The following is a 25345-nucleotide window of genomic DNA, read 5'->3' as shown; positions in this document are numbered from 1 at the left end:
TCAGCTTCTCAAGGTGTCAAAGTGCTGGGCTTACAGGTGTGAGCCACCATACCTGGCCTTTTTTTTTTTTTTTTTTTTTTTTTTTTTTTTTTTTTGGAGACAGAGTCTCACTCTGCTGCTCAGGGTGGGGTGCAATGGCGCAATCTCAGCTCACTGCAATCTCTGGCTCCTGGGTTCAAGCAATTCTCCTGCCTTAGCCTCCCAAGTATCTGGGACTACAGGCACGTGCCACCACGCCCAGCTAATTTTTGTATTTTAAGTAGAGATAAGGTTTGCCACAGTGGCCAGGCTGGCCTCGAACTCCTAACCTCAGGTTATCTACCCACCTTGGCCTCCCCAAATGCTGGGATTATAGGCATGGGCCCCCTCGTCTGGCCTGATAGTTATTTCATTTGAAAGTTGGATTAAGTAGGTAGAGGAGTTGAACGCCAAACGGGGATGCATTGAAAGGGCCTATCGCTGACCTGACTATTTACTCCACCACCTGAAAGTCCTTTGGGATCAAGTCCAGGGTTATAACAGAGGGGCAGACACTCAACTCCCAGAGACAAATGAGCTGCCCTAACTTTCTCTCCGGTGCCTTCTCTATTAATATGTCCATAAGGAAACATTAATTTACACCCGAGAGCAGCCTGGGAACTTGGATGGGAGAAGAAGCAGGGATGGGGGGGCAGGCCTGGAGAGAATGGCTTTGGGCTGGGCCATGGATGGAGAAGAATGAAGTTGGGGCTGAGTCAGGAACTCTAACAATATGGCTAAAGTAGGAAGCACAGCTAAAACCCTTCAGGGCTCCGAATTTCTCCTAATGAAATCCAGACCTTTTTCTGTTTTTTTTTTTTTTTTTTTTTTTTTTTTTTTTTTAACAGGGTCTTGCTCTGCTGCCCAGGCTGGAGTGCAATGGCACAGTAATGGCTCACTGTAGCCTCAGCCTCCAGGGCTCAAGCAATCATCCTGCTTCAGCCTCCCATGTAGCTGGGACTACAGGCCTGCACCATTACACACAGCTATTTTTAAAAAAATCTTTTGTAGAGATGGGGTCTCAAACTCCTGAGCTCAAGTGATCCTCTTGCCTCAGCCTCCCAAAGTGCTGGGATTACAGATGTGAGCCACTGTGCCCAGCCTCAAGTCCAGACTTCTTAGGTAGGAGGCACATGCCATCCACCCCCATGGCCTTATCTTCCCCAACTTGTTCTTTAGGACCCAGCCTTGTACTATCACCTGTGGTTCCTGGGTGTGTGTGCATTCCACTCTGTTCTGGCCTCCAGCCTTTGCGTATGCTGCCCTTTTACCTAAATGCCCACTCCAACTTGTTGCCTGGTCGACACCTGCTCACCTCATAATAACATCATCCTATTATAATACTCATCACCTTGGCCGGGGGTCTTCCCCGACCCCTATCTTGGGACTGGTGATCTATTCCAGGCTCTTAGTCGCTCAACCTTTTGTTGTTGTTGTGTTTTGTTTTTTTTTGTTTTTAAAGACAGAGTTATGCAGGCTAGAGTGTAGCAGTGCGATTATAGCTCACTGCAACCTTGACCTCCTGGGCTCAAGCAATCCTCCCACCTCAGCCTCCCAAGTAACAGGGACTGCAGGTGCATCCCACCATGCTTGGCTTATTAAAAAACTTTGTTTTTTTTTGGTAGTGATGTCGTCTCACCATGTTGCACAGGCTGGTCTCCAACTGCTGAACTCAGGCAGTCCTCCTGCCTTAGCCGCCCAAAGTGCTGGGACTACAGGTGTGTGCCTGGCCTGCTTCTGCTTTTTATGAATCTTAATGCACCTGTCTTCTCTATGGGGTTGTAAGCTCCTCCCAGGCTGAGATTGGTTCTCATACGGCATCCCCAGCACCAGCACCCAGCCCTGAGAGGGTTCCTGCAGAGTTTGTACAGCTTAACCAAACCACAATGAGCATAGAAGTGTCTCCAAAGACAAACTTTGCCTTGGCTGGCACAGGGGTGTGGAACCTTGTGCGCCGCCATCTAACCAGCCCGTTCCTCCTTGCATACCTGCACTCCCTCCTTCCAGGGAGAGGCCCGAGGCGCTGTGTTTCGGGGCCTCCGCCTCCTTCCTCTCCTCTCTTGCAGCCCGGCCCTGCATTGCTATTCACAGGTCTCTCTGCTCTGCTCTGGCTTTCACTTGCTGAGTTCTCAGAAAGTAGATGAAGCCATTTATTCAGTTCAAGTGCTCCTATGGGTCAAATGCCAGTTTGCTTTTTAAAACCTGCCTATGCTTGTTTTTTGCTTTGCAGAGAGCAGAAATTACCCGTTTTGTTTCCTGGTGCTTTATGCACTCTCTTGTATTGAGGGATGGGGTGTGTGTATGTGTATGTGTGTTTGTGTGTGCAGGCGCATGTGCGTATTACAATTTTAAGATACATCTCATTTCTCAATTTGAGAAAGGAAGAGAGCTGGTGAGGGGGTTTGAAAGAGACTATCAACATTATTTTGTATATATTCAGTCAGTTCATTTTGTAAATAAAAAGTTTTAATATCACTGGCTATTTTTGTTTTATTTTATTTTATTTTTCAAGACAGAGTCTCACTCACTCACCCAGGCTGGAGTGTAGTGGTGCGATCTCGGCTCACTGCAACCTCCACCTTTGGGGTTCAAGCGATTCTCCTGCCTCAGCCTCCCAAAGTAGCTGGATAACAGACATGCACTATCACGCTTGGCTAATTTTTGTGTTTTTAATAGAGACAGGGTTTCACCACATTGGTTAGCCTGGTCCCAAACTCCTGGCCTCAAGTGATCTGCCCACCTTGGCTTCCTAAAGTGCTGGGATTACAGGCATTAGCCACCACACCTGGCCTATTGTTTTTAATTTTAACTTTAATTTTAAGTTCAGGGGTACATGTGCAGGTTTTTTATTTAGGAAAACTCATGTGTCACGGAGGCTGATTGTACAGATTATTCCATCACCCAGGTATTAAACCTATTACCCATTAGTTATTGTTCCTGGTCCTCTCCCTCCTCCACCCTCTGATGGGCCCCAGCCTGTGTTGTTCCCCTCTGTGTGTCCATGTTTCCCATCCTTGCGCTTCCACTTATAAAAACTACTATTTCACAGCTTATTTATACTTCCCTTTATCAATTAAGAAGAAGACTGGCCGGGCGCGGTGGCTCAAGCCTGTAATCCCGGCACTTTGGGAGGCCAAGGCGAGTGGATCATGAGGTCAAGAGATCGAGACCATCCTGGTCAACATGGTGAAACCCCGTCTCTACTAAAAATACAAAAATTTAGTTGGGCATGGTGGCGCGTGCCTGTAATCCCAGCTACTGAGGAGGCTGAGGCAGGAGAATTGCTTGAACTCAGGAGGCGGAGGTCGCGGTGAGCCGAGATCGCGCCATTGCACTCCAGCCTGGGTAACAAGAGCGAAACTCCGTCTCAACAACAAAAAAAAAAAAAAAAAAAAAAAAAGAAGAAGAAGACTGTTTGTATAGCAAACTCTGAGAGAGGATGTGAGGGGCGTTTTTTTAGTGAGACTTGAGAAAACTGCTTTATGTTGCAAGGAAATTAAATTCATTGGAAACTGTTTTCTCCAGGACTAAACTGGGGCAGCTTTCTTTCTGGCTCCCTCACAAAGAAAATTGTCCAGGGTCTGGAAACCACAGTTGTTGAACCTCATACGATGTCTCTTTTCTTTCAGCTCATGCAACATTTACTAGAGGAGACTGGTGTGATGTGGCGTGTTTTTCCTTTCCTTTTTTTTCCTTTCCATTTTGCTGGCTGCTTGGTGCATACTTCCTGAGGGCCTGAGAGGGCTGTGTTCCTAAAGGAATTTATGACGGTTAGCAGGGACAACTGAAATTTGAGCGGGTGTGAACCCAGGATCCCTCAGGGCCCTATGGCGGGGGTCTCTGCTTCGGGGAGCATCATTGCTACCCAAAGATGCAGACCCATTCACCAGCTCCTTCTTAAAACAACAGCAAAAACTTATCATGGCATTGCCAAGCATAGTTTGCATAAAAACTTCCCAGGATGGATTCTCTCTCCATGGGCAGATGGAATCCATCCCCAAATCATCCTTCTCTGCCAGCACGATCACCCCTCTCTGCTCTGCAAGTGCCCTTCTTGGTAATAGCTTATTCAAGGGTACAAAGGGAAAATCTGGCAATTCTCAAATTTCAGCTTTTGTTTGTAAACTTTGGCTCTGCTCAGGAAGAACTTGTTAGAAGGGCCGGGCGCGGTGGCTCACGCCTGTAATCCCAGCACTTTGGGAGGCCGAGGCGGGTGGATCACAAGGTCAAGAGATCGAGACCATCCCGGTCAACATAGTGAAACCCCGTCTCTACTAAAAATACAAAAAATTAGCTGGGCATGGTGGCGCATGCCTGTAATCCCAGCTACTCAGGAGGCTGAGGCAGGCGAATTGCCTGAACCCAGGGGGCGGAGGTTGCGGTGAGCCGAGATCGCGCCATTGCCCTCCAGCCTGGGTAACAAGAGCGAAACTCCGTCTCAAAAAAAAAAAAAAAAAAAGAAAAGAAAACTTGTTAGAATAAAGGTTGACATTCAGCCTGTTTCTTGTGTGTTCTTGAGAGAAGCACACGGTGCATGGCATCTTGAATGGCATCAGCCGCTTGCTACCCAGCTCTTTGGGGCAAGTGGGTCCATGAGAGAAAATACACAGAGCAGGGAGAAGACTGTGCCGACTCTGGCAGGAGAGGGAGCCTGGCTACCCCAGTTTCTCTTTCCCACTTTCTTCTTCTGCAACCAGGCCTCCAAAGCAGGGTGGATGTGGGGGAACACCTGGGAAATCACCTCCATCTGAATGTACCTTGCTACTTTTATCCTCAGTAGTTGGTCAAAATGTAGAGTGTATCTGCTATATATCTTTATTGGGTTCATCCCCCCTTACTCAGAAGTAGAATCTCTAGGCCGGGCATGGTGGCTCACAACTGTAATCTCAGCACATTGGGAGGCTGAGGCTGGCTGATTGCCTGAGCTCAGGAGCTCGAGACCAACCTAGGAAACATGGCAAAACCCTGTCTCTATCAAATCAAAATCAAAATTTCTATCAAATCAAATTAAAATAGAAAATTAGCCAGGCATGGAGGTGCGTGCCTGTGGTCCCAGCTACTCAGGAGGCTAAGGTTGGAGGAGCGCTTGAGCCTGGGAAGGGAAGGTTGCAGTGAACCAAGACTGTGCCACTGCACTCCAGCCTGGGCAACAGAGTGAGACCCAGTCTCAAAAAAAAAGAAAAAAAGTTTTTAAAAAGTTTAAAAAAACACTAATTAAAAAAAAGAATAGTGACTGTTCAGTATGACGTGGAGTGAGGCTGTTCTGGTTAAGCATAGATTGTGCTTATTGAACAATAATTCCTCTTAGCCTGCCTAGCTCTACAGACGCCCCTATACTTGTCTCAATGACCCCTGCACTGTGAGCCTCTTGAGGCCAGGGCCTGACAGTACACACCAACCATTGTATTTTGCCCATGGTGCCTTAGGTACAATGCTTTCTGTGTGCCAGCCCTGAGCCAGGCATTGATGAAAGATGAATAAGTCCAAGTCATGACCTCAAAGCTGGCTTATGGATTGATGGGACTTGCAGGCCAGTAAATACCATAAGTATTTGTGGGGCGATATCACTGCACATTGTTCTCATTGGGTTTACTGTCATCATGACCTGGTGCTGAGAGGGCACATTTGAACTCTGGTAGATGCAGCAGGTGAGTCTCTGGGGCCTGAGCGATGCCTCCCAGGGCACTGCCCAGGACAGAGAGTGAAGTGGGGACATTTGCACTTGGGGGAGTGTGTCTTGAGTTGAGCTTCATCTCCTGGGTCTCATTCCAGGCTCAGCTGTCAGTCAGTGTGTTACCTGGTGATGGGGAGGATAGGAGGAATCTTCACTCTCGGCCACCTACCGAGAGCAGTGGCTAAAAATGTAGGTATTAGAGTCAGACCGACTTGGGGTTTCAACCCTGTTCCGCCACCACTCATTAATCCCGTGACTGTGCACTTGTCACTGAACCTCTCTGAGCCTCAGCTTCCTCATCTACAAGTGGAGGGTAACAGCGCCTACCTTCTTTATTTTCTGAACCTAATTGAATGCCAGATATACGTGTCATGCACATGATCTGACCCTGGAAAGGAATATTCACATCAGGAGACATAAGAGACTCCAGGATGTATGACTGCCGTATTTCCAAGGCCACGCCTGGTTTGGGGGAAGAAGGTGGCAGGACATGGGAATGGGGTGTGCTGCCACTGTGTTCTTTTCTAGATCCTTGGCAGATGGTCTCTCAGGCTCACGTATCCCTAGAGACGGAGTTCTTAGATTTGTTGTGCCTAAGAATCACCTGGAGCAATTACAAGTGCAGATTCCTAGGCCTTAAGCCCCGCGATTCTGATTCCCTGGGTCTAGGGTGCAGCTGGAGTGTGGTGGTGCAATCTCAGCTCGCTGCACCTCTGCCTCTCAGGTTCAAGCGATTCTGCTGCCTCAGCTTCCCAAGTAGCTGGGATTACAGGTGCCTGCCACCATGCCCAGATAATTTTTGTATTTTCAATAGAGACAGTTTCACTATGTTGGCCAGGCTGATGTTGAAGTCCTGAGCTCAAGTGATCCACCCACTGCGGGCTCTCAAAGTGCTGAAAATTACGGGCATGAGCCACCATGCCCAGCCGTCCCCACCTGTTTCAGGTGTAATTAACTGTTGAGGATCTCAGCTGTAACCTCTTCTTTATTATGCCTCTGCTGACCAGCTTTCCCAGCCCATTCCAGCTCATGGCAGGGTAACTGCAATCTCTCTCTTCCCTGCCCTCCCACCCCCACCCCCAAAAGCCTTCCCTGGAAGCTCATGTACACACCAAAGGAAATAAGCAAAGACCCAGACAGGACAGCCAGGTGCCTGGTACTAGGTTGGGTACCAGGAATTCATAGAAGACACTGCGTGTGGCCAGGTAGCTGCATGTCTGAGATGCTAGTGGAAGACGTTCAGACAGAGGTAAGCAGGGAGTGTTGGGGCTCAGAGGAAGGCCACTGAGGCCAGTGGAGGGTGGCCCATCAAGGAAAGGTTTTCAAAATGGGTGACCACAGGGCTGAGTCTTAAGCTGAACAGGGAGTGGAGGGCATTCCTAGCAGAGAGGGCGTGTAGGGACTACAGACAGGCAGTTTGACATTGTTGGGGTATAAGGTATAGGGCAGGGAGTGGTGGGCCAGTGGAGAAGTCTGAGTTCATGGGTTCATCCTTCCCTGAACATCAGCAACCTTGCCATTAGTGACCCTTAGGATGGTGGCTTTTGAAGAAATTGCTCTGATGGAATTGCTCCCTGAGATTCATGGATACTGGGAATTTATTTATTTATTTATGAGACAGAGTTTTGCTCTGTCACCCAGGCTGGAGTGCAGTGGCATGATCTCAGCTCACTGCAACCTCTGCCTACTGGGTTCAAGCAATTCTCCTGCCTCAGCCTCCTGAGTAGCTGGGATTATAGGAGTGCACCACCATACCCAGCTAATTTTTGCATTTTTAGTAGAAATAGGGTTTCACCATGTTAACCAGGCTGGTCTCAAACTCCTGACCTCAGGAGATCCACTCACCTCGGCCTCCCAAAGTGCTGGGATTATAGGAGTGAGCCACCGTGCCCAACCCGATACTGGGAATTAAAAGCTGTCATTTCCGGCTCTTGGGACTCAAATCAATGAACCTCACCAAAATATTCATTCATGGGAAAGTTCTGGCAGAAAGAGGAAGATTAAGGTCCATTTTTGTCAGGAGAGTCTCTCTGGGAAAGCCATTGATGAGATGACTGGGGCATAGGTTGGGAGGAGTCTAATGGGAGTGATGGGAAAGTGACATCTAGGGGACAAATCGGTTTCTTTTCCTAAGCTCCCTCTAGTCTATGGGTGATGAGAACCTGGGGTGCTGTGTCAAGAGGAATCTTGTGGATGAGCTTTGATTCTGAGACCAGGACTGATTAAGGGTGTCGGCCACAGGTGCCAGGGCTGGGGACATGGGGGTGACATGCAAGGCTTGGACTTGCCATCCTGGCTCCAGATTTTATCATGTGACCAACTATCTCCCTTGCTTTGTTTTATACAGTTGATTTCATACCCTATACGCAGGGCTTGACATTTTTACCAATTACACTTCATCTTATTAGTTCCTACTCATTATTCCAGCCTTCAGAAACCCTTTCCCGGCCTGACTCTTACTCAGCTTATTAGCGGTTCCTGCCAGCCTTGTAGGCAGTGGTATAGGGAGAGTCACAGATGCCTCCAAAATTTGCAAAAATGTTTGGAAAATGTTACTAAGTGGGAAATGATTTGCTAATGAGTTCACAATATGTCTTAGATCCATTAAGTAGTTTAGGGTGTCTCCCTAATATAGTAGAAGCCAGTTTTCAGAATATTCCCCAGTGGTTCTTTCAGAAAATATGAATAGAGCACGTCTGAGTCAAAGAGAGCCCTAGCTCATCAACTGCATTCTACACCGTCAGGCTGATGCAATGTCGCAGCTGGCGGCTGACTAAGGGAATTGGAGAGGGAAGAATTGATTATTTCCTGGCCAAGGATCATGGTACCCTAATCAAGTGCCCTAAATGCAGGTGATTCGGGGGAAGTCGCACGGGGTAAAAAACAAAGATAGCCTAAATTACATCTGAAATATCCTTTCAGTTACCTGTAGGCACTGAGAGCCGGTCACAGTCTGGAGGCACGCAGGGACAGAAGCAGCCGAGGGGTCTCAGGGGCCACATCTCAGGTGTCTGTGGGTGAGATTCCAGGGCTTTGTTGCATTGTTGTCTTTGCTGCCAGTCCATCTGTCTCTCTGTCCTCTTTGACAAGCCCATGTAGTTCAAGTCTCATAAATCAAATGCTTATAGCCGGGGTTCCTAAGCTCCAGGCTATGCACCGATATCAGTCCGTGCCTGTTAGGAACCAGGCCGCACAGAGGAAGTGAACGACAGGGAAGCATTTCTGTCTGAGCTTCACCTCCTGTGAGATCAGTGGTGACATTCAGTTCTCACAGGAGCGCAAACTCTATTGTGAACTGTATGTGCAAGGAATCTAAGTTGCACACTCCTTGTGAGAAGCTAGTTAATGGCTGATGATCTGAAGTGAAGCAATCCCCATTCTGTCCCTGGAAAAATTGTCTTCCATGAAACCAATTCCTGGTACCAAAAGGGTTGGGGGCCTGCTGGCTTATCAGATGCAATTTCCTTGTATTCTGATGTGCTAATTTTATATTCTCCCCCCACCCCCCACACCCAAGACAGAGTCTGGAGTGCAGTAGCATGATCTCAGCTCACTGCAACCTCCACCTCCTGAGTTAAAGTAATTCTCTTGCCTCAGCCTCCCAAGTAGCTGGGATTATAGGCATCTGCCACCAGGCCCAACTAATTTTTTTGTATTTTTGGTAGAGATGGGGTTTCACCATGTTGGCCAGGCTGGTCTCAAACTCCTGACCTTGTGATCCACCTGCCTGGGGCTCCCAAAGTGCTGAGATTACAGGTGTGAGCCAAAGTGCCCAACCTTTTTTTTTTTTTTTTTAAAGACGGGAGTTTTGTTTTTGTTGTCCAGGTTGGAGTGTAGTGGTGCAATCGCAGCTCACTGCACCCTCCACTCCTGGGTTCAAGTGATTCTCCTGCCTCAGCCTCCCGAGTAGCTGGGATTACAGGCATCTGCCACCAGGCCCAGCTAATTTTTTGTATTTTTAATAGAGACAGGGTTTCACCATGTTGGCCAGGCTGGTCTTGAACTCCCGACTTCAGGTGATCCATGGGCCTCGGCCTCCCAAAGTGCTGGGATTACAGGCGTGAGCCACCACACCTGGCCTGTTTTATATTCTTTTTTTTTTTTTTTTTGAGACGGAGTTTCGCTCTTGTTACCCAGGCTGGAGTGCAATGGCGCGATCTCGGCTCACCGCAACCTCCGCCTCCTGGGTTCAGGCAATTCTCCTGCCTCAGCCTCCTGAATAGCTGGGATTACAGGCACGCGCCACCATGCCCAGCTAATTTTTTTGTATTTTTAGTAGAGACGGGGTTTCACCCTGTTGACCAGGTTGGTCTCGATCTCTCAACCTCGTGATCCACCCGCCTCGGCCTCCCAAAGTGCTGGGATTACAGGCGTGAGCCACCACACCTGGCCTGTTTTATATTCTTATAGTGGAGGATCCATACCGCTCTCACGGTTTGATGAGAATTATCTCTTACAGTCTTTCTGTTTGCTTTGCTCTGGCCCCATACCCACCTGGCAGCCCTTGATCATGAATATGGCTTTACCTGGAAGCTCAGGTGCTGACCCTTCACATGGCCAGCCTTGTCTGCCTGCCCTTATTTCTCACTGAAGAAGAATGTTAGCACTTATAATCGACAGTGTCTCATGTGATTAGCTATTCAGTTTTTCAGACATGGGTAAAATTGAATACTTCGATCTTTGTTGCAGGCTCTAAAACTAGGTTGGCAGGAAGATTCTGTTTCATATGCCAGTTCTCACAGATTGTTTATCAGTACTTGAAGTGCCATGTTGAAAGAATCCAGAAAAAAAAAAAAAGTCCCAAGAATATTTAGTTCAAAATAAGAAAAAAGAAAAAGAAAAAGAAAAAAAAAAAAAGCCAGGCTGAGGGGGACAGGGCCATAATTGATTAATAATGTCTGCCAGGGACTGCAAATAATGGCATTGCTAAGCTTGCCATAGAGCCTGAGATAGTCAACCATTCCCCTTCTTCTCTACCAAGGGATAGTCAACCGTTCTGTCTCTCCTCTACTAAGGGATGGTCAACCACAACCATTCCCTCTCTCCTTCTCTACTCAGGGATAGTCAACCATTTCCTCACTGTCCTCTCTCTTAGCACATATCATTAGAGACCTCCTTCCAGACTGGCTCGATATGTTTATATTGATCAACAACAGCGCTCTGCATCTTTTTGGTCTGCCTGCTTCATTGTGTCGCCGTATTATTTGTGTCTCTTTCAGGTGGGGGTCTTTTCCTTCCTCGTATACCCAGGGGTTGACACACAACAGGTGGTCATTAAGTATTTGTTGAATGGCTGGCTCTACCTAACAGTTCTACCTGATTGTTCTGTAGACAGGGAATCTGCCTCATTAGGGTCAGTCATTTGCCTTGCTGAGATCTGTACTATAGAGTTCTCTGGATCCTCTTGATCTGTTCCATCTCGGAATAAACATACATTTTGCATGCCCTGTTGTTGTTTTTTTTTTTCTTTCTTTCTTAAACTCCTGCTGGCTCATTATGATCATGGCTTGCTCACTCTCGCTCTCTCTGTTCTTCGCTCATCATAAAACAGCTTTCGTTTTTCTCCCCAATGTACCTTTGAAACTCTTCGTGAGCTAGTTTTTTTTCTCTGTCCCTTTAGAAAATTTTAATCATGTTTCATAGTGTTTTGGGTCACCCTTAGGTGATTTTTAAAAAATTCTCTGGTTATTCCTAGTTCTAAGAACAGTTTTAGCGCTTGGCTTACTGCTGCTCTGTCCAGCATTACTCTTGTCATAATTATCAGGAATCATCCTTTAATCGTTTTGAGATTCTTTTCTCTAATATTCTTGTCTTCCACCAGACCATTCACTTCTCTCTCGCTCTTGTTTTTTTTTGTTGTTATTTTTTAAATTTTATTTTATTTTATTTTTAAGACAGAGCCGCTCTCTGTTTCCCAGATGGGAGTGCAGTGGCACGATCTTGGCTCACTTCTACATCTAGCCTGCCGGGTTTAAGCCATTATCCTGCCTCAGCCTCCCAAGTTGGGATACCAGTTGCCTGCCACCACACCTGGCTAATTTTTGTATTTTTAGCAGAGATGGGTTTCACCATGTTTGCCAGGCTGGTTTCAAACTCCTAACCTCAAGTGATCCACCCACTTTGGCCTCCCAAAACACTGGGATTACAAGCATGAGGTACTGTTCCAGGCTAGATCTCAACCACCCTATTCTCTTATCGTGACCCTGTAATTACAGTAACTTTAATCCTGCCATAAATTCAATTTAAACCTCCTATCTTTCCCAGCTCACCCTACTAGTATTCCAACGCCAGCAATTCTGTGACCTCATCTGGACTTTTCAGTTCATTGATCCTACTATCTTTTCACCGTCCTTCACCTCAATTCCTCTGTACCCTACTTCCCCAGATTAAATTCCGTAGGGAATCACTGTAGTCACTGTCGACTACCTTTGCCCATTTCCTGATTCATCATTCTCTCTTGGCTACATGATAACCCTGGTTAAACCCAACTTTTGCCAGCCTTTCCCCCATATCTGTGCAGCTGAACATGGCTACAGCAAAACATAAAGCCACGTGGATTGGTCTCATGCAAATTTCATAATAACAGCCTTCTAGTAGGTAGGCCTTAATGCTGCCTGAAAATCATACTCTAGTTCCCTAATCCCTTCACTCTTCCACTGTCCTAGAAACTGTTAGTATTTTTTTTCACTTGTATCATTACATTTTTCACAGTTCTCTTGTTAAGTGCCCACAAACCATCTGCTCATGGGAACTTTGCTGGGAATTGATATGGAGCGTCACATTTTCTGAAATCCATTTTCCTGGGTATTTGCCTAATGTCCAGACTGTAGTCTGTCTATTCCCAACAGCCCCTCAAAGATCAGTGACCTTTTTCTTTCTGTCACACCTGTCCCGTCCTTCATTCTCCTCCGGGGCCCTTGCTCCTACTGAGCTCTCCATAAGTGCTTATCGAGGAGTAAGAATGGGAACCGCCAGCGGCTTGATTTACTGGACTGCTGTAGCTATCCAGGGAGGCAAGCATCTGTTTTTATCATATTATTGGTTTTTTTTTTTTTTTTTTTTTTACTTGGCAGGAGTTAGGCAAGTTTGGACCATAGCTCTTAGGCCCTGAATCCAGGCAAGGAAAGAACTAACCCCAGAGAGCTAGCGTAGTCCTGGTGTGTCTTGAGTATTCTGGAAATGGCAGACCTAAAAGCACAAAATCCTTTTATACTCATCTTGAGTATAGCTTGGTGGTTAAGAGTGCAGACTACGGAGCCATCACAGTGGGTTCAGATCCCAGCTCCTCTACTTCCTAGTGACAAAAAAGAAAAAAAAAGAAAATTCAACCAAATTAAATTTAAAGGAGTATAATTGAGCAATGAATGATTTGGGAATCGGGCAGCCCCCAGAATCACAGCAGATTCCCAGAGACTCCAGTATAGCCACGTGGTGGAAGATTTATAGACAAAAAACGGGAAATGACATACAGAAATCAAAAGTGAGGCACAGAACGGCTGGATTGCTTAGAGGCTGGCATTTGCCTTAATTGAACACAGTTTGAACCCTCAGCAGTGTATGAGTGGTAGAAGTATGACTGCTGGATTGGCCAAAACTCAGCTATTGTTACAGGTGATACTCCTAAGTTAGGCTTTTAATCTTGTCCACTTACTAAACTTGGTTGCAGCTTTTCCACAAGGATTCAAATATAGAAGTACAGAGTCCTTCTCAGGCCGTATTTAGTTCGCTTTGACACTAGGTAGGAGAACTCAAGCAAGTTTTCTAAGCTCTCTAGACTCACTGTCCTCACCTGTTAAAGAAGAACCGTAATGACACCTACTTTCTAAGGTGTGTATGAAGAGTAAACAAGCCGACACCTGTAAAGCATTCAAACAAGGCCTGGTGCTAATTAAGTACTCAATAAATATTAGCTATAAATTATGATTATTTTCTCTTGAGTCTCACAACAGTATTGTAAGGTATTATTATCCCTATTTTGCAGAAGAGACTGAGGGTCAAACAGGTTAAGGAGAGGCTTAAGATCATCTGGACACAGGCCGGGCTTGCATGGGGTCAGAGGACTCTAACACTGTTTCACTTAGGATTTCAGAGCCCCCTTTAGTCTCCAGATGAAATGATTTTACTCCTGTCATGGAAGGTAAAATTCATATCCATTCCTTCTCCAAATGTGTCCTAACTTCCTTAGGCAGATGGCACCAAATATTTACAGTATGGCTACGTGGTTGTGATTGAATTTAGCCAGAATGGGGGAGAGGCTGATTAGTGACAAGCCTGCAATCTTGAGAGGAGGAAATAAAAATGTACCTTGTCATTCTGCTGAAGTAGGAATGCTGCTTGAAATTGCCCTGGCTCAGTTCCCTTTCTCTGGAAGGATAAAAGACACTCATTTGCCCAATACATGGACTTTGGAGTCAAGCTGACATACCAGAAGAGCTGTTAACAGAGTCCAGATCATCACTTTATGGTCAGAGGGATGGCGTTTCATTATGGCCCCATAAACTCTCTTCCAACTGTGGCTGAAAATCCTGTCATGAGAGGCATTGTCTGTTCTTCTGCCAGGCCAAGGAGACAAGGATGTCTTTTATCAGAACCAATTGTCAGCATAAGAAGAACACACACAAAGGAAGTTCGTTTTCTGGAAACATCTCTCAACAGTTCCCATGTAGAGAAGCCGTGAGGCTTTTCATAGCAAATGTTTTAGTGTATTCCCAGGTATTTGCAAAGCTCTTATCATAGTGCTGGCTGTATTGATAATTTCCTAAGGGTACCTGCCATGAGATGATGGAATGGGCATCAGGTCTAACCATGGGGAGCCATGAGGGCCTTGCAGAGATAATCAACTCTCTGAGCCTCAGTTTTCCTTTCTATAAAGTGGGTGACATGGACTCTGTTGGGACCCCTCCACCTTTAAGATTCTACTCGTCTAGAATTCCATGAATCAAACTCCAAAAATGGTTATGCTCCCTCATTAAATGGCAAAGATTTGGGTGCTAGAGTCTCTGAGTCCATTAGAAGGACCACACCTTCTAGAACTTTTTGGCTTCGTGCTTGTCATCATCTTCTTGAACTAACTGCTCTGATTCAGTCTTTCACCTGAAGACTTGCTTCTACCAGAGTTCTATTTAATTCTACAGATGTTGACTGAAGACTTTCTGTGTTTCCAACTGCATACCTACAAAGATAAATGAGACTAGTTCCCTAACCTTGGGGAATTCCCATGAATAGTGAGGACAAGACTTTATAAAACTTCTTTTCTCCAGAGATCTCTCTGTTTCTTGGACTTGTGTGTGTCCCTAGACCAGTAACATTGACTTCACCAGGGAACTTGTTAAAAAGGGAAACCCACTGAATCAGAAGCTCTGGAGTTGTGCCCTGGTCTTGGTTCCTAACAAGTCCTCTAGAGAGATGAGATGTACCCTCCAGTGAGAACCACTGAACTATCCCTTCCAGGGACAAACTATGAGACTGTGGTTCTGAGCCCTCAAGGGACCCAAGGAGACATTTCAAAGAAAATTCAGTCACTTGGGCTGCCAGGACTTGGTGTTTTCAACTTAGAATTACTGCTTTCTTGGAACCTCCAACAACATTTTGAACCTTTGTGGTGTTTTTGTAAATGTGCAAATGTGGTGGAAACTACCCATTTGATTACAAGGGAAAGAATCCAATTTAGCACACAATTCTCCATGGAACTTCCAGGCTTCCCTTTAAATTGATTGTGATGCTTGCCCATGACTAAGACCCATAATAAAAGGACCAATTCAAGGAGGGTCTCCTACTTCCAAAGATCTCCAAAGGAAGAGAATTCTCAGAGTGCGAGTCTTGTGTGAATTTTCCTCCCTTCAAAGGTGCCTTAATTAATATCCTCCTCCATGGCAGGGTCTAAGCCTGGCCCCTCTTCTCCTCAGCTGGTAAAGATTATTGGGTGACATTCTCCCTGCGTAACTTCACACATGAGGGCGGGGCGGGGCGGCTCCTGCATAGGGGCCTGGCTGGTCCTGGAATCCTCCCTCTTTTCCTCCTTCTTGGGATCTGCAGATCCATCATCCGCTGCCCCAACCCAGGACTATGTGCTAAACTGTAGGAGCCTTCAGGAAAATTAGAAAAGCACCCCCTTATGGTGCCTCTTTGGGTAGGTTCAGCCCCTGGGGCTCATTTCAGTTCTTGCCTCCTTGGGCAGGTGCCTGTGTGCAGCACCAACCACACAGCCACAGCTGTAGCCCTGCCCCTAAACTGGCCTAGGGCTGGACATGGGTTGAGGGCTGACGGAGGGGTGGGCAGGGAGAGGCTGTGCATGCAGCCAGCAATGTCAGGGGTTCCCACTTGCTGGCTCTTTCATTACATCATTTCCATAAGTTCTCACAGCTACCCAATGAGGTGGATATTGGTGGCACCTCTATATATTTTTTCTTTTTTCTTTCTTTTTTTGAGACTGAGTCTTGCTCTGTCGCCCAGTCTGGAATGCAATGGTGCAATCTCGGCTCACTGCAACTCCCACCTCCCGAGTTCAAGCGATTCTCCTGCCTCAGCCTCCCAAGTAGCTGGGACTACAGGCATGTGCCACCATGTCCGGCTAATTTCTTCTTCTTTTTTTTTTTTTTTTTGTATTTTTAGTAGAGATGAGGTTTCACCGAGTTAGTCTGCATGGTCTCCATCTCCTGACCTCATGAGCCGCCTGCCTTGGCCTCCCAAAGTGCTGGGATTATAGGCATGAGCCACTGTGCCTGGCCTAATTTTTTCTTTTTCTAAATTATGAAAGTTTTCAAACTCCCAGTGCTCCCATGTTTTCATCTATGCAGTGGGTATGATGCTCCTAGCTCCTTTCTCAAAAACTTGCTCTGAAAATCAAATGACAAAGTGCTCCTGAAAAAAAGATGTTAAAACATCCTGCAAATGTTAGGTTTCATATAGATTTTATCGCTAAGCCCTCAAAGGCAGTTTCTGGAGCCTCCGTTTTGAGACACGCACCCAGGACTCACCCAGCCCCCAGGGTTATTCATGGGTATGGCACAAGGTTGGTTTCCAGCCAGGCTACTGGTGTTTGGGGGTGCCTCCTCCCCTAAAATCATTGGACTTTTGAGGCGGCAAGGATGAGGTGTGTGTGCAGGCACTCAGGGACGAGTCACCGCCTGGCGAGCTGGCCTGGACAGGATGACCTCACAGTCCTTTCCCACTTCGTTTTTATGACTGGCTTCACTGTTTCATTTTTGGCTTTCTGTCTCTTTCTTGCAGCTGTGGTGATTGGGATTTAGGACAAGCATTTGGGAACCCTTTTCTAATCCCTTTCAAATCCTGATTCAGCTGCAAAGTCCGGGAAGGGGAGAGAGAACAGTGAAGGCGGGGGTCGGGGGGTCGGGGGGAAGGGGAGGCTCACCCTGGTGAAAGGCAGTAGCTCAGAATAGCTGAGAAACTCCACAGGAAAGCCCAACCTCCACCCACTGAGCCAGGAGGCCTCTCGTCTCATCTGATATCATCCTCTTGCTAGAAACACGAAAGGGCCGGGCGCGGTGGCTCAAGCCTGTAATCCCAGCACTTTGGGAGGCCGAGGTGGGTGGATCACGAGGTCAAGAGATCGAGACCATCCCGGTCAACATGGTGAAACCCCGTCTCTACTAAAAATACAAAAAAAAAAAAATTAGCTGGGCGTGGTGGTGCGTGCCTGTAATCCCAGCTACTCAGGAGGCTGAGGCAGGAGAATTGCTTGAACCCAGGAGGCGGAGGTTGCGGTGAGCCGAGATCGCGCCATCGCACTCCAGCCTGGGTAACAAGAGCGAAACTCTGTCTCAAAAAAAGAAAAAAAAAAAAAAAAGAAACACGAAAGGGATGAGTTTTGTCTATGAACTCAAACCTTTTACAGCCTTCTTGCTTAGATGCTTAAGGCGTAAGTATGGTAGTCATTGTGGTAAGGGAAAGATTTAACATTTGCCGTTTTCCAGTTTAACGGTGTCCTTTGTTGAAATATTTCTTGGGTCCTCTTTTCTCCATTTCTATTACTGTCTCCTAGGATTAGATGTGAGTTCCCCCTCTCGACCAGACTAGTCCAGAAATTGTGTAGCCCATCTGTCTTGCAAACCACTGCCAAACTCTGTTGACTTTTCATTAGGTAACTTCCCTATGGGAGAGGTAAGTTACCTAATATGATGCCCCTCACTGGTGGCATCATGTACAAATTTCTCAGTCTGAATGTAAAGGTTTTTTTTTTTTTTTTTTTTTTTTTTTTTTTTTGAGATAGAGTTTTGCTCTTATTGCCCAGGCTGGAGTGCAATGGCATGATCTCAGCTCATTGCAACCTCTGCCTCCCAGGTTCAAGTGATTCTTTTGCCTCAGCCACCCAAGTAGCTGAGATTATAGGCACCTGCCACCTTGCCCAGCTAATTTTTTGTATTTTTAGTAGAGATAGGGTTTCACTATGTTGGCAAGCTGGGTCTTGAACCGCTGATCTCATGCGATCCACCCGCCTCAACCTCCCAGAATGCTGGGATTACAGGCATGAGCCACTGCACCCGGCCTAATGGTCTTTTTTTAGCTGGCTTCAGGCTCTCTCTCCAACTAATTTCTGCCTGCAATGCCTAGTGTTCTCCTCACTTACTCTCTTACCTGCCATATTGATTCCATCTTGGGCTTTGGTTCATGTCTTCCGCTCCATGTGTTCATTCTCTCTAATCCAACACCATACATCGTTAAGGTCAGCTCATGTTTCATCGCCTTGACTGCAGCCCGTTCATATCCCTATTCTCTTATCAGCTATTGTCGGGACCACACAGTTTTCATGCCAGTTATTCTTTCATGGTTTTATTAGTTAAGTCTCCCCAGGTAGACTAGAAGCTCCTTGACTTTGGACCCTGTCCTTAGCTTCTGTTATATTCTTTGTAATGCCCAGCCAAGCTTATGTGCCATGTGGTTAAAAAAAATAATAATAATTTTGACCCTGATCAGGTGTTTGACTACCTAAATAAGCCGCATTGGCACCGTTTATTTATTTGGGACAGAGTCTCCCTCTGTCGCCAGGCTGGAGTGCAGTGGAGCAATCTCAGCTCATTGCTACCTCCGCCTCCCAGGTTCAAGTGATTCTTTTGCCTCGGCCTCCCAAGTAGCTGGATTACAGGTATGCACCACCACATCCAGCTACTTTTTGTATTGTTTTTTGAGACAGAATCTTGTTCTGTAACCAGCCTGAAGTGCAGTGGCACAATCTTGGCTCACTGCAACCTCTGCCTCCCAGGTTCAATCGATTCTTCTGCCTCAGCCTCCTGAGTAGCTGAGACTGCAGGTGTGTGCCACCATGCCTGGCTAAATTTTTGCATTTTCAGTAAAGACAGGGTTTCACCATGTTAGCCAGGATGGTCTCAATCTCCTGACCTCATTATCCACCCACCTCGGCCTCCCAAAGTGCTGGGATTACAGGTGTGAGCCACTGCGCCCAGCCTAATTTTTGTATTTTACCATGTTGACCAGGCTGGTCTTGAACTCCTCACTTCAGGTGATCTACCACCTCAGCCTCCCAAAGTGCTGGGATTACAGGTATGAGCCACTGTGCCCAGCCTCTCTTCTAATGTGTTTGACTTCTCCTCTTTCCCCAGAAAGCTCCTGTGAGAACAAGCGGGCAGACCTGGTTTTCATCATTGACAGCTCCCGCAGTGTCAATACCCATGACTACGCAAAGGTCAAGGAGTTCATCATGGACATCTTGCAATTCTTGGACATTGGTCCGGATGTCACCCGAGTGGGTCTGCTCCAATATGGCAGCACTGTCAAGAATGAGTTCTCCCTCAAGACCTTCAAGAGGAAGTCCGAGGTGGAGCGCGCTGTCAAGAGGATGCGACATCTGTCCACAGGCACCATGACGGGGCTGGCCATCCAGTATGCCCTGAACATCGCGTTCTCAGAAGCAGAGGGGGCCCGGCCCCTGAGGGAGAATGTGCCTCGGGTCATAATGATCGTGACGGATGGGAGACCTCAGGACTCCGTGGCCGAGGTGGCAGCTAAGGCACGGAACACGGGCATCCTAATCTTTGCCATTGGTGTGGGCCAGGTAGACTTCAACACATTGAAGGCCATTGGGAGTGAGCCCCACGAGGACCATGTCTTCCTAGTGGCCAATTTCAGCCAGATCGAGACGCTGACCTCCGTGTTCCAGAAGAAGCTGTGCAGTAAGTCTGCTCCTCTGTCACTCTTCTAGAGGAATCATTAGAATTCATTCAATCATCTTCAAGTGTTCATTCTGTGTTACTATGTATATCAGGTGCTGTGCTGGTAATGAGTTTTCAACAAAGGCCAAGTGCAATGACATGGTCACAACTCACTCTAACCTCATACTCCTGGGTTTAGATGATCCTCTTGCCTTAGCTCACGAGTAACTGGGACTACAGGTGTGCACCACCATGCCTGGCTTATTATTTATTTATTTTTGAGCTGGGATCTCGCTCTGTCACGCAGGCTGAAATACAGTGGCGCAATCTCGGCTCACTGCAACCTCTGCCTCCTGGGTTCAAGGGATTCTCCTGCCTCCGCCTCCCAAGTAGCTGGGACAGGCATGTGCCACCATGCCTGGCTCATTTTTTGTATTTTTAATAGAGATGGGGTTTCACCATGTTAGCCAGATGATCTCAATCTCCTGACCTTGTGATCCACTTGTCCCAGCCTCCCAAGTGCTGGGATTACAGGCGTGAGCCACCGTGCCTGGCTATTTTAAAATTGTTTATGGAGACAAAGTTTTGCCATGTTGCCCAGGCTGATCTGAAACTCCTGGCCTCAAGTAGTCTTCCTGCCTCAACCTCCCAAAGTGCTGGGACTATAGGCATGAGCACCCAGCTGAGACATACATTAAATACCTAATTACACAAATAAGTAGCTTTAGTTGTAACAGTGTAATGGAGGAAGAATTCAGGACATGACAGAGTGTGCAACCCCAGGACCTGACCTAGGCCTGGGAGCTCAGGGAGATTGCTTTGGGGAAGGGACATGTAAGCCCAAACCACAGAACGAGGAGAGTAGATAGACAAAGTTTTTCTCCAGCACGTTGAGCTGCCCTGGAATTCCCTAAGCCGGAATTCATGAGTTGGGATAGGGATAGGAATGGAAGGGGAGAAAAAGTAACATAACCTCTCCTTGGATGGTGTGGAATACTGAGGCATGTCCCATGGTGGTGCTAGCAGAGGATGTTTTCTCAGCTGACAAAGAGGTCCAACGTATACAGAGGACCAAGGTGTGCTCCTGGCAGCTCCCACCTGTTAAGGTTATAGGGGCCGCTCTTTACCCTGCCAAGTCTTTCTGCAGGAAGATGCCTTTCGGAGCCCCTGAGCTGCATTCTTCTATGCTGGAAGCTTTCTTCTCTCTTTTGCTTCCTAACTGTCTTTTCCACACAGCTTCTCCCTCTCTTCCTTCCCATGCACTTTCCAGTTATTTCTACTTCTGGCTCCTGTCCCCAGCGCTCTCAGCAGGTCAGCCTCATTCTCCTGGTTTCCTGCTTCTGTGGCTGCTTTTTCGTTCCTTCCTCCTCCAGGAGGGCAGGGGCCCAGCGGCCCAATCCAGGAAACTCGCATCCTGATTTGGTAAACAGTGTCCCACCCTGACTTGTCCATTCCCAGTGGTCCCTGTCTTCTCCAGCTACCATGAATCTTTGACGGGGAAATAAAGGGAAATCTCTCTTTGTAAATGGTCTATAGGTAAATATCTATTTGTGAGATATCTTTTCCTAGATCAGAGTGGAGAATGAGCTTTAGAGCCAGACTCCACAAGAACTCCCCAGGAAGGGGCACCCAGGAGGGGACTCTCAGAATGTGACATACACTAGACCTTAAAGATAAAGGTCCTGGGGAAGAACAATGTGCTTCTGATGTGTATTAAACAAAATCCCCTGCTGAGAACTAATCTCAAACAGCAGAGATTCCATTTGTTCATGACTCCAGAATCAAAAGATTTACTTAAGAAATCAATGCCATGAAGGAAAAAGACCCTTTTTCCTTGCAATGTCACTTGGAAAGTGCTCAGACGTGCCATTTCCCTGGCGCTGCAGAGGCCGTGTTGTTGTGGCGTGGTGTGGCCTAAGTCAGCTGGAACACTTCAATCAGCAGAACACACTGCAAACATTTTTAAGGTTTATGACTAAATGACTTCTGCAGAATTTATGTTTCCCTTTTCCTGGAAATATTAAAATGGAAATCGGTTCCGTAACAGTTTATTCATTTGTGTTGGAAAATTTTAATGGAGGGGTAGGAGTTCTTTTTATAAGCATTCTGGATTTATCAGAAAATGAAGCCGAGCGCGGTGGCTCAAGCCTGTAATCCCAGCACTTTGGGAGGCCGAGGCGGGTGGATCACGAGGTCAAGAGATCGAGACCATCCCGGTCAACATAGTGAAACCCCGTCTCTACTAAAAATACAAAAAATTAGCTGGGCATGGTGGCACGTGCCTGTAATCCCAGCTACTCAGGAGGCTGAGGCAGGAGAATTGCCTGAACCCAGGAGGTGGAGGTTGCGGTGAGCCGAGATCGCGCCATTGCACTCCAGCCTGGGTAACAAGAGCAAAACTCTGTCTCAAAAAAAAAAAAAAAAAAAAAAAAAAAAAAAAAAAAAAAAGAAAATGGAAAGATAATATGATAAGACTGAGGAGCTACACAACGGGACTGCCCCCTCTCCTGTGGGGGATCCATGGAAAAATCGCCTCTGTGGGCTTTATGGCAAGGCAGCAAAAAATGCAAAGAAGGTTTGGATGTTCCCCCGCTTCATCTTCTTCGTTATCATCCGGAAGTTCTAAGTAAGCATCAGTGTTATCTCGTTTGTTCCTGTGGCCTGAGAAATGAATCCCTTGTGAGAACCCCCACCCACTCTGTGGGAGACAGGGCTGCTCTCTCTCACTGCACTGCACCGCCAGGCTTTGCTCAGCAGACTAAGCAGCTATTTTGAACGGTTGAAGAGGCCCCAGGGCCTCTTTATCAACTGCACATTAGGGCCACAGTAACTAACATTTCTGAAGCACTTTCCCTTATGTTATCGCAGAAAGCCCTGGGAGATGGGCCCCACGCTCCTGTCACTCTCTTTTTACAGTTTAGGAAACTTGCTAAGTGAATCACCCAGAAACAAATAGTCCACAGATAGTCGCATGCTAATTCCAAATCTCTTGCTCATTTCACTCCTCTGCATGTCAAGAATTAAAAATTTCTCTTTTAAGGTAAATCATTTTCTGACGGCTACCTCCACAGTCCAGCCTAGCCAGATAAGCCTGCCTTTGGCATTCACTTGAAATACGTGAAACTCTGAAGGGAGCCTTCGCAGGGGAAAGAGGAGCTGATTCCAGCTGTGCAATCTTGAGCAAATTCTTTGTGCTCTCTGAGCCTCAATTGCCTCATCTATTAAGTGGGGATTTTATATGCTGAAAGTAGATGAGTGAACAGGTGTTGTAAAGTCAGCGTGCACTATTATGTATTATTATTATTGTTATTATTATTATTTTTTTTTTGAGACGGAGTTTCGCTCTTGTTACCCAGGCTGGAGTGCAATGGCGCGATCTTGGCTCACCGCAACCTCCGCCTCCTGGGTTCAGGCAATTCTCCTGCCTCAGCCTCCTGAGTAGCTGGGATTACAGGCACGCTCCACCATGCCCAGCTAATTTTTTGTATTTTTAGTAGAGATGGGGTTTCACCATGTTGACCAGGATGGTCTCGATCTCTCGACCTCGTGATCCACCCGCCTCGGCCTCCCAAAGTGCTGGGATTACAGGCGTGAGCCACCGCGCCCGGCCTATTATGTATTATTATGAACAAATGCCCTGAGGAGCCTTGGGCGAGGCAGATGGCCTCAGTTTTGATCTGCACTCAAACGATCAGACAACAATGGTGAACATCTTCCAAGTTGCAGATGACATCTCTGAGGTTTGGGAAGTCTCATGTGCCCCTTAAACGTTCATTGAACTTGTAAAGTATCTGAGACAAGTCTTAGTCAATTTAAAAGTTTATTTTGCCGCCAGGCGCGGTGGCTCACGCCTGTAATCCCAGCACTTTGTGAGGCCGAGGCGGGTGGATCACGAGGTCAAGAGATCAAGACCATCCTGGTCAACATGGTGAAACCCCGTCTCTCCTACTAAAAATACAAAGAATTAGCTGGGCATGGTGGCACATGCCTGTAATCCCAGCTACTCAGGAGGCTGAGGCAGGAGAATTGCCTGAACCCAGGAGGCGGAGGTTGCGGTGAGCCGAGATCGCACCATTGCACTCCAGCTTGGGTAACAAGAGCGAAACTCCGTCACAAAAAAAAAAAAAAATTTTATTTTGCCAAGATTAAGGACATGCCTGTAAAAAAGGAAGACAAAATCACAGAAACAATCTGTAGTCTATGCCTTTTTCCACAGATGATTTTTGAGGGCTTCAGTATCTAAAAGGGAGACAGGGAGGGCATGGTCATATTCCTGAATCCACCTGCTGCAAGAGAAAAGGGGCATGTAGGGACAGTCAGTTCTATATTCCTCCAGTGCTCAGTAAATCAACACTTGTGTAAGGTAAGGTGAACACAGAGGAGCTACCTGTGGAAATATTTGACTTTTTATCTGTAGCTATCTGCTTAGGAACAAAAGCGAAGGCGGTTTCTTGCATTACTCAGCTTTTAGCTTATTTTTTTTTTTTCTTTTGGCATAGTGAATCGGGACCCTGAGATTTTATTTTCCTTTCACAAACTATTCTCCAACAATAGCTAATGTTGTCCTGTGCTAGGCACTTTTACGCCTTTTGTGTGTGTGTATTTTTAATTTTTTTCCTTTTTGTGGAGAATGGGGTTTCGCTATATTGCCCAGGTAGGTCTCAAACTCCTGGGCTCAAGCTATCTTCCCACCTCTGCCTCCCTAAGAGCTGGGATTACAGGTATGAGCCACCATGCCTGGTGCTAGGTACTTTTAAATATGTATTCCATTTAATACTTAAAATAGCCCTTTGAGGCAGGTACTGTCATTATCCTCTTTTTCTTTATAAGAGATGGTGTCTCACTATGTTGTCCAGGCTGGCCTCAAACTCCTGGGCTCAAGCAACCCTCCCAACATCAGCCTCCCAAGTAGCTGGGACTACCTGTCATTATACCCGGCTCTATTATCCCTATTTTACAGAACTGGAAATTGTCAGGGTCTGCCTGAGGGTCCCAGGAGAGCTTTAAAGAGAAGGTGATACTAATAATCACTAACATTTCTTGATATTAATGTATGCATGTGTTGTTGGAGGCTATTAGCATATGTTAACTCACTTTATTCATGCAACAAACCTATCCGGTAGATGCTGTTATAATTCCCATTTCATGGAAGAGGAAATTGAGAACCAGAGGTTAAATAACTTGTCCAAGGTCACATACCTATAAGCTCTGGAGCTTGTTTTTTTTTTTTTGTTGTTTTTTTTTGTTTTTTTGAGACAGGGTCTTGCTCTGTCACTCAAGCTAGAGTGCAGTGGCATGATCATAGCTTACTACTGCCTCAAAGTTTCATCCCAGCTTAGACTACAGGTGTGCACCACCATACCTGAATAATTTTTATTTAAATCTTTTTTTTTTTTTCCTAAGAAATAGTGTCTTACTATGTTGCCTAGGCTGGTCTTGAACTCTTGGGCTCAAATGACCCTCCTGCCTCTGCCTCCCAAAGTGCTGGGACTACAGACATGAGCCACTGTACCTGGCCTGTAAGTGG

At 46.6% G+C, this 25345-nt stretch overlaps 1 protein-coding gene across 4 annotated transcripts in view; it reads left to right on the top strand.

Moving 5' to 3' along the window:
* The window catches only part of MATN2 (matrilin 2), a 181357-nt gene that overhangs the window by 43641 nt on the left and 112371 nt on the right, over window positions 1-25345 (top strand). For all 4 annotated transcript variants that reach the window (XM_074386823.1, XM_074386822.1, XM_039464420.2 and 1 more), the window contains exon 3: window positions 19270-19839. In XM_074386823.1, coding sequence (XP_074242924.1) covers window positions 19270-19839 — 570 coding nt within the window. The remainder of the gene's footprint in view (window positions 1-19269; window positions 19840-25345) is intronic.

This window comes from Saimiri boliviensis, chromosome 15 (genome assembly GCF_048565385.1).
Source record: "Saimiri boliviensis isolate mSaiBol1 chromosome 15, mSaiBol1.pri, whole genome shotgun sequence".
In the NCBI taxonomy this organism is placed as follows: domain Eukaryota; kingdom Metazoa; phylum Chordata; class Mammalia; order Primates; family Cebidae; genus Saimiri; species Saimiri boliviensis.
This window is presented reverse-complemented; position numbering and strand designations above follow the sequence as displayed.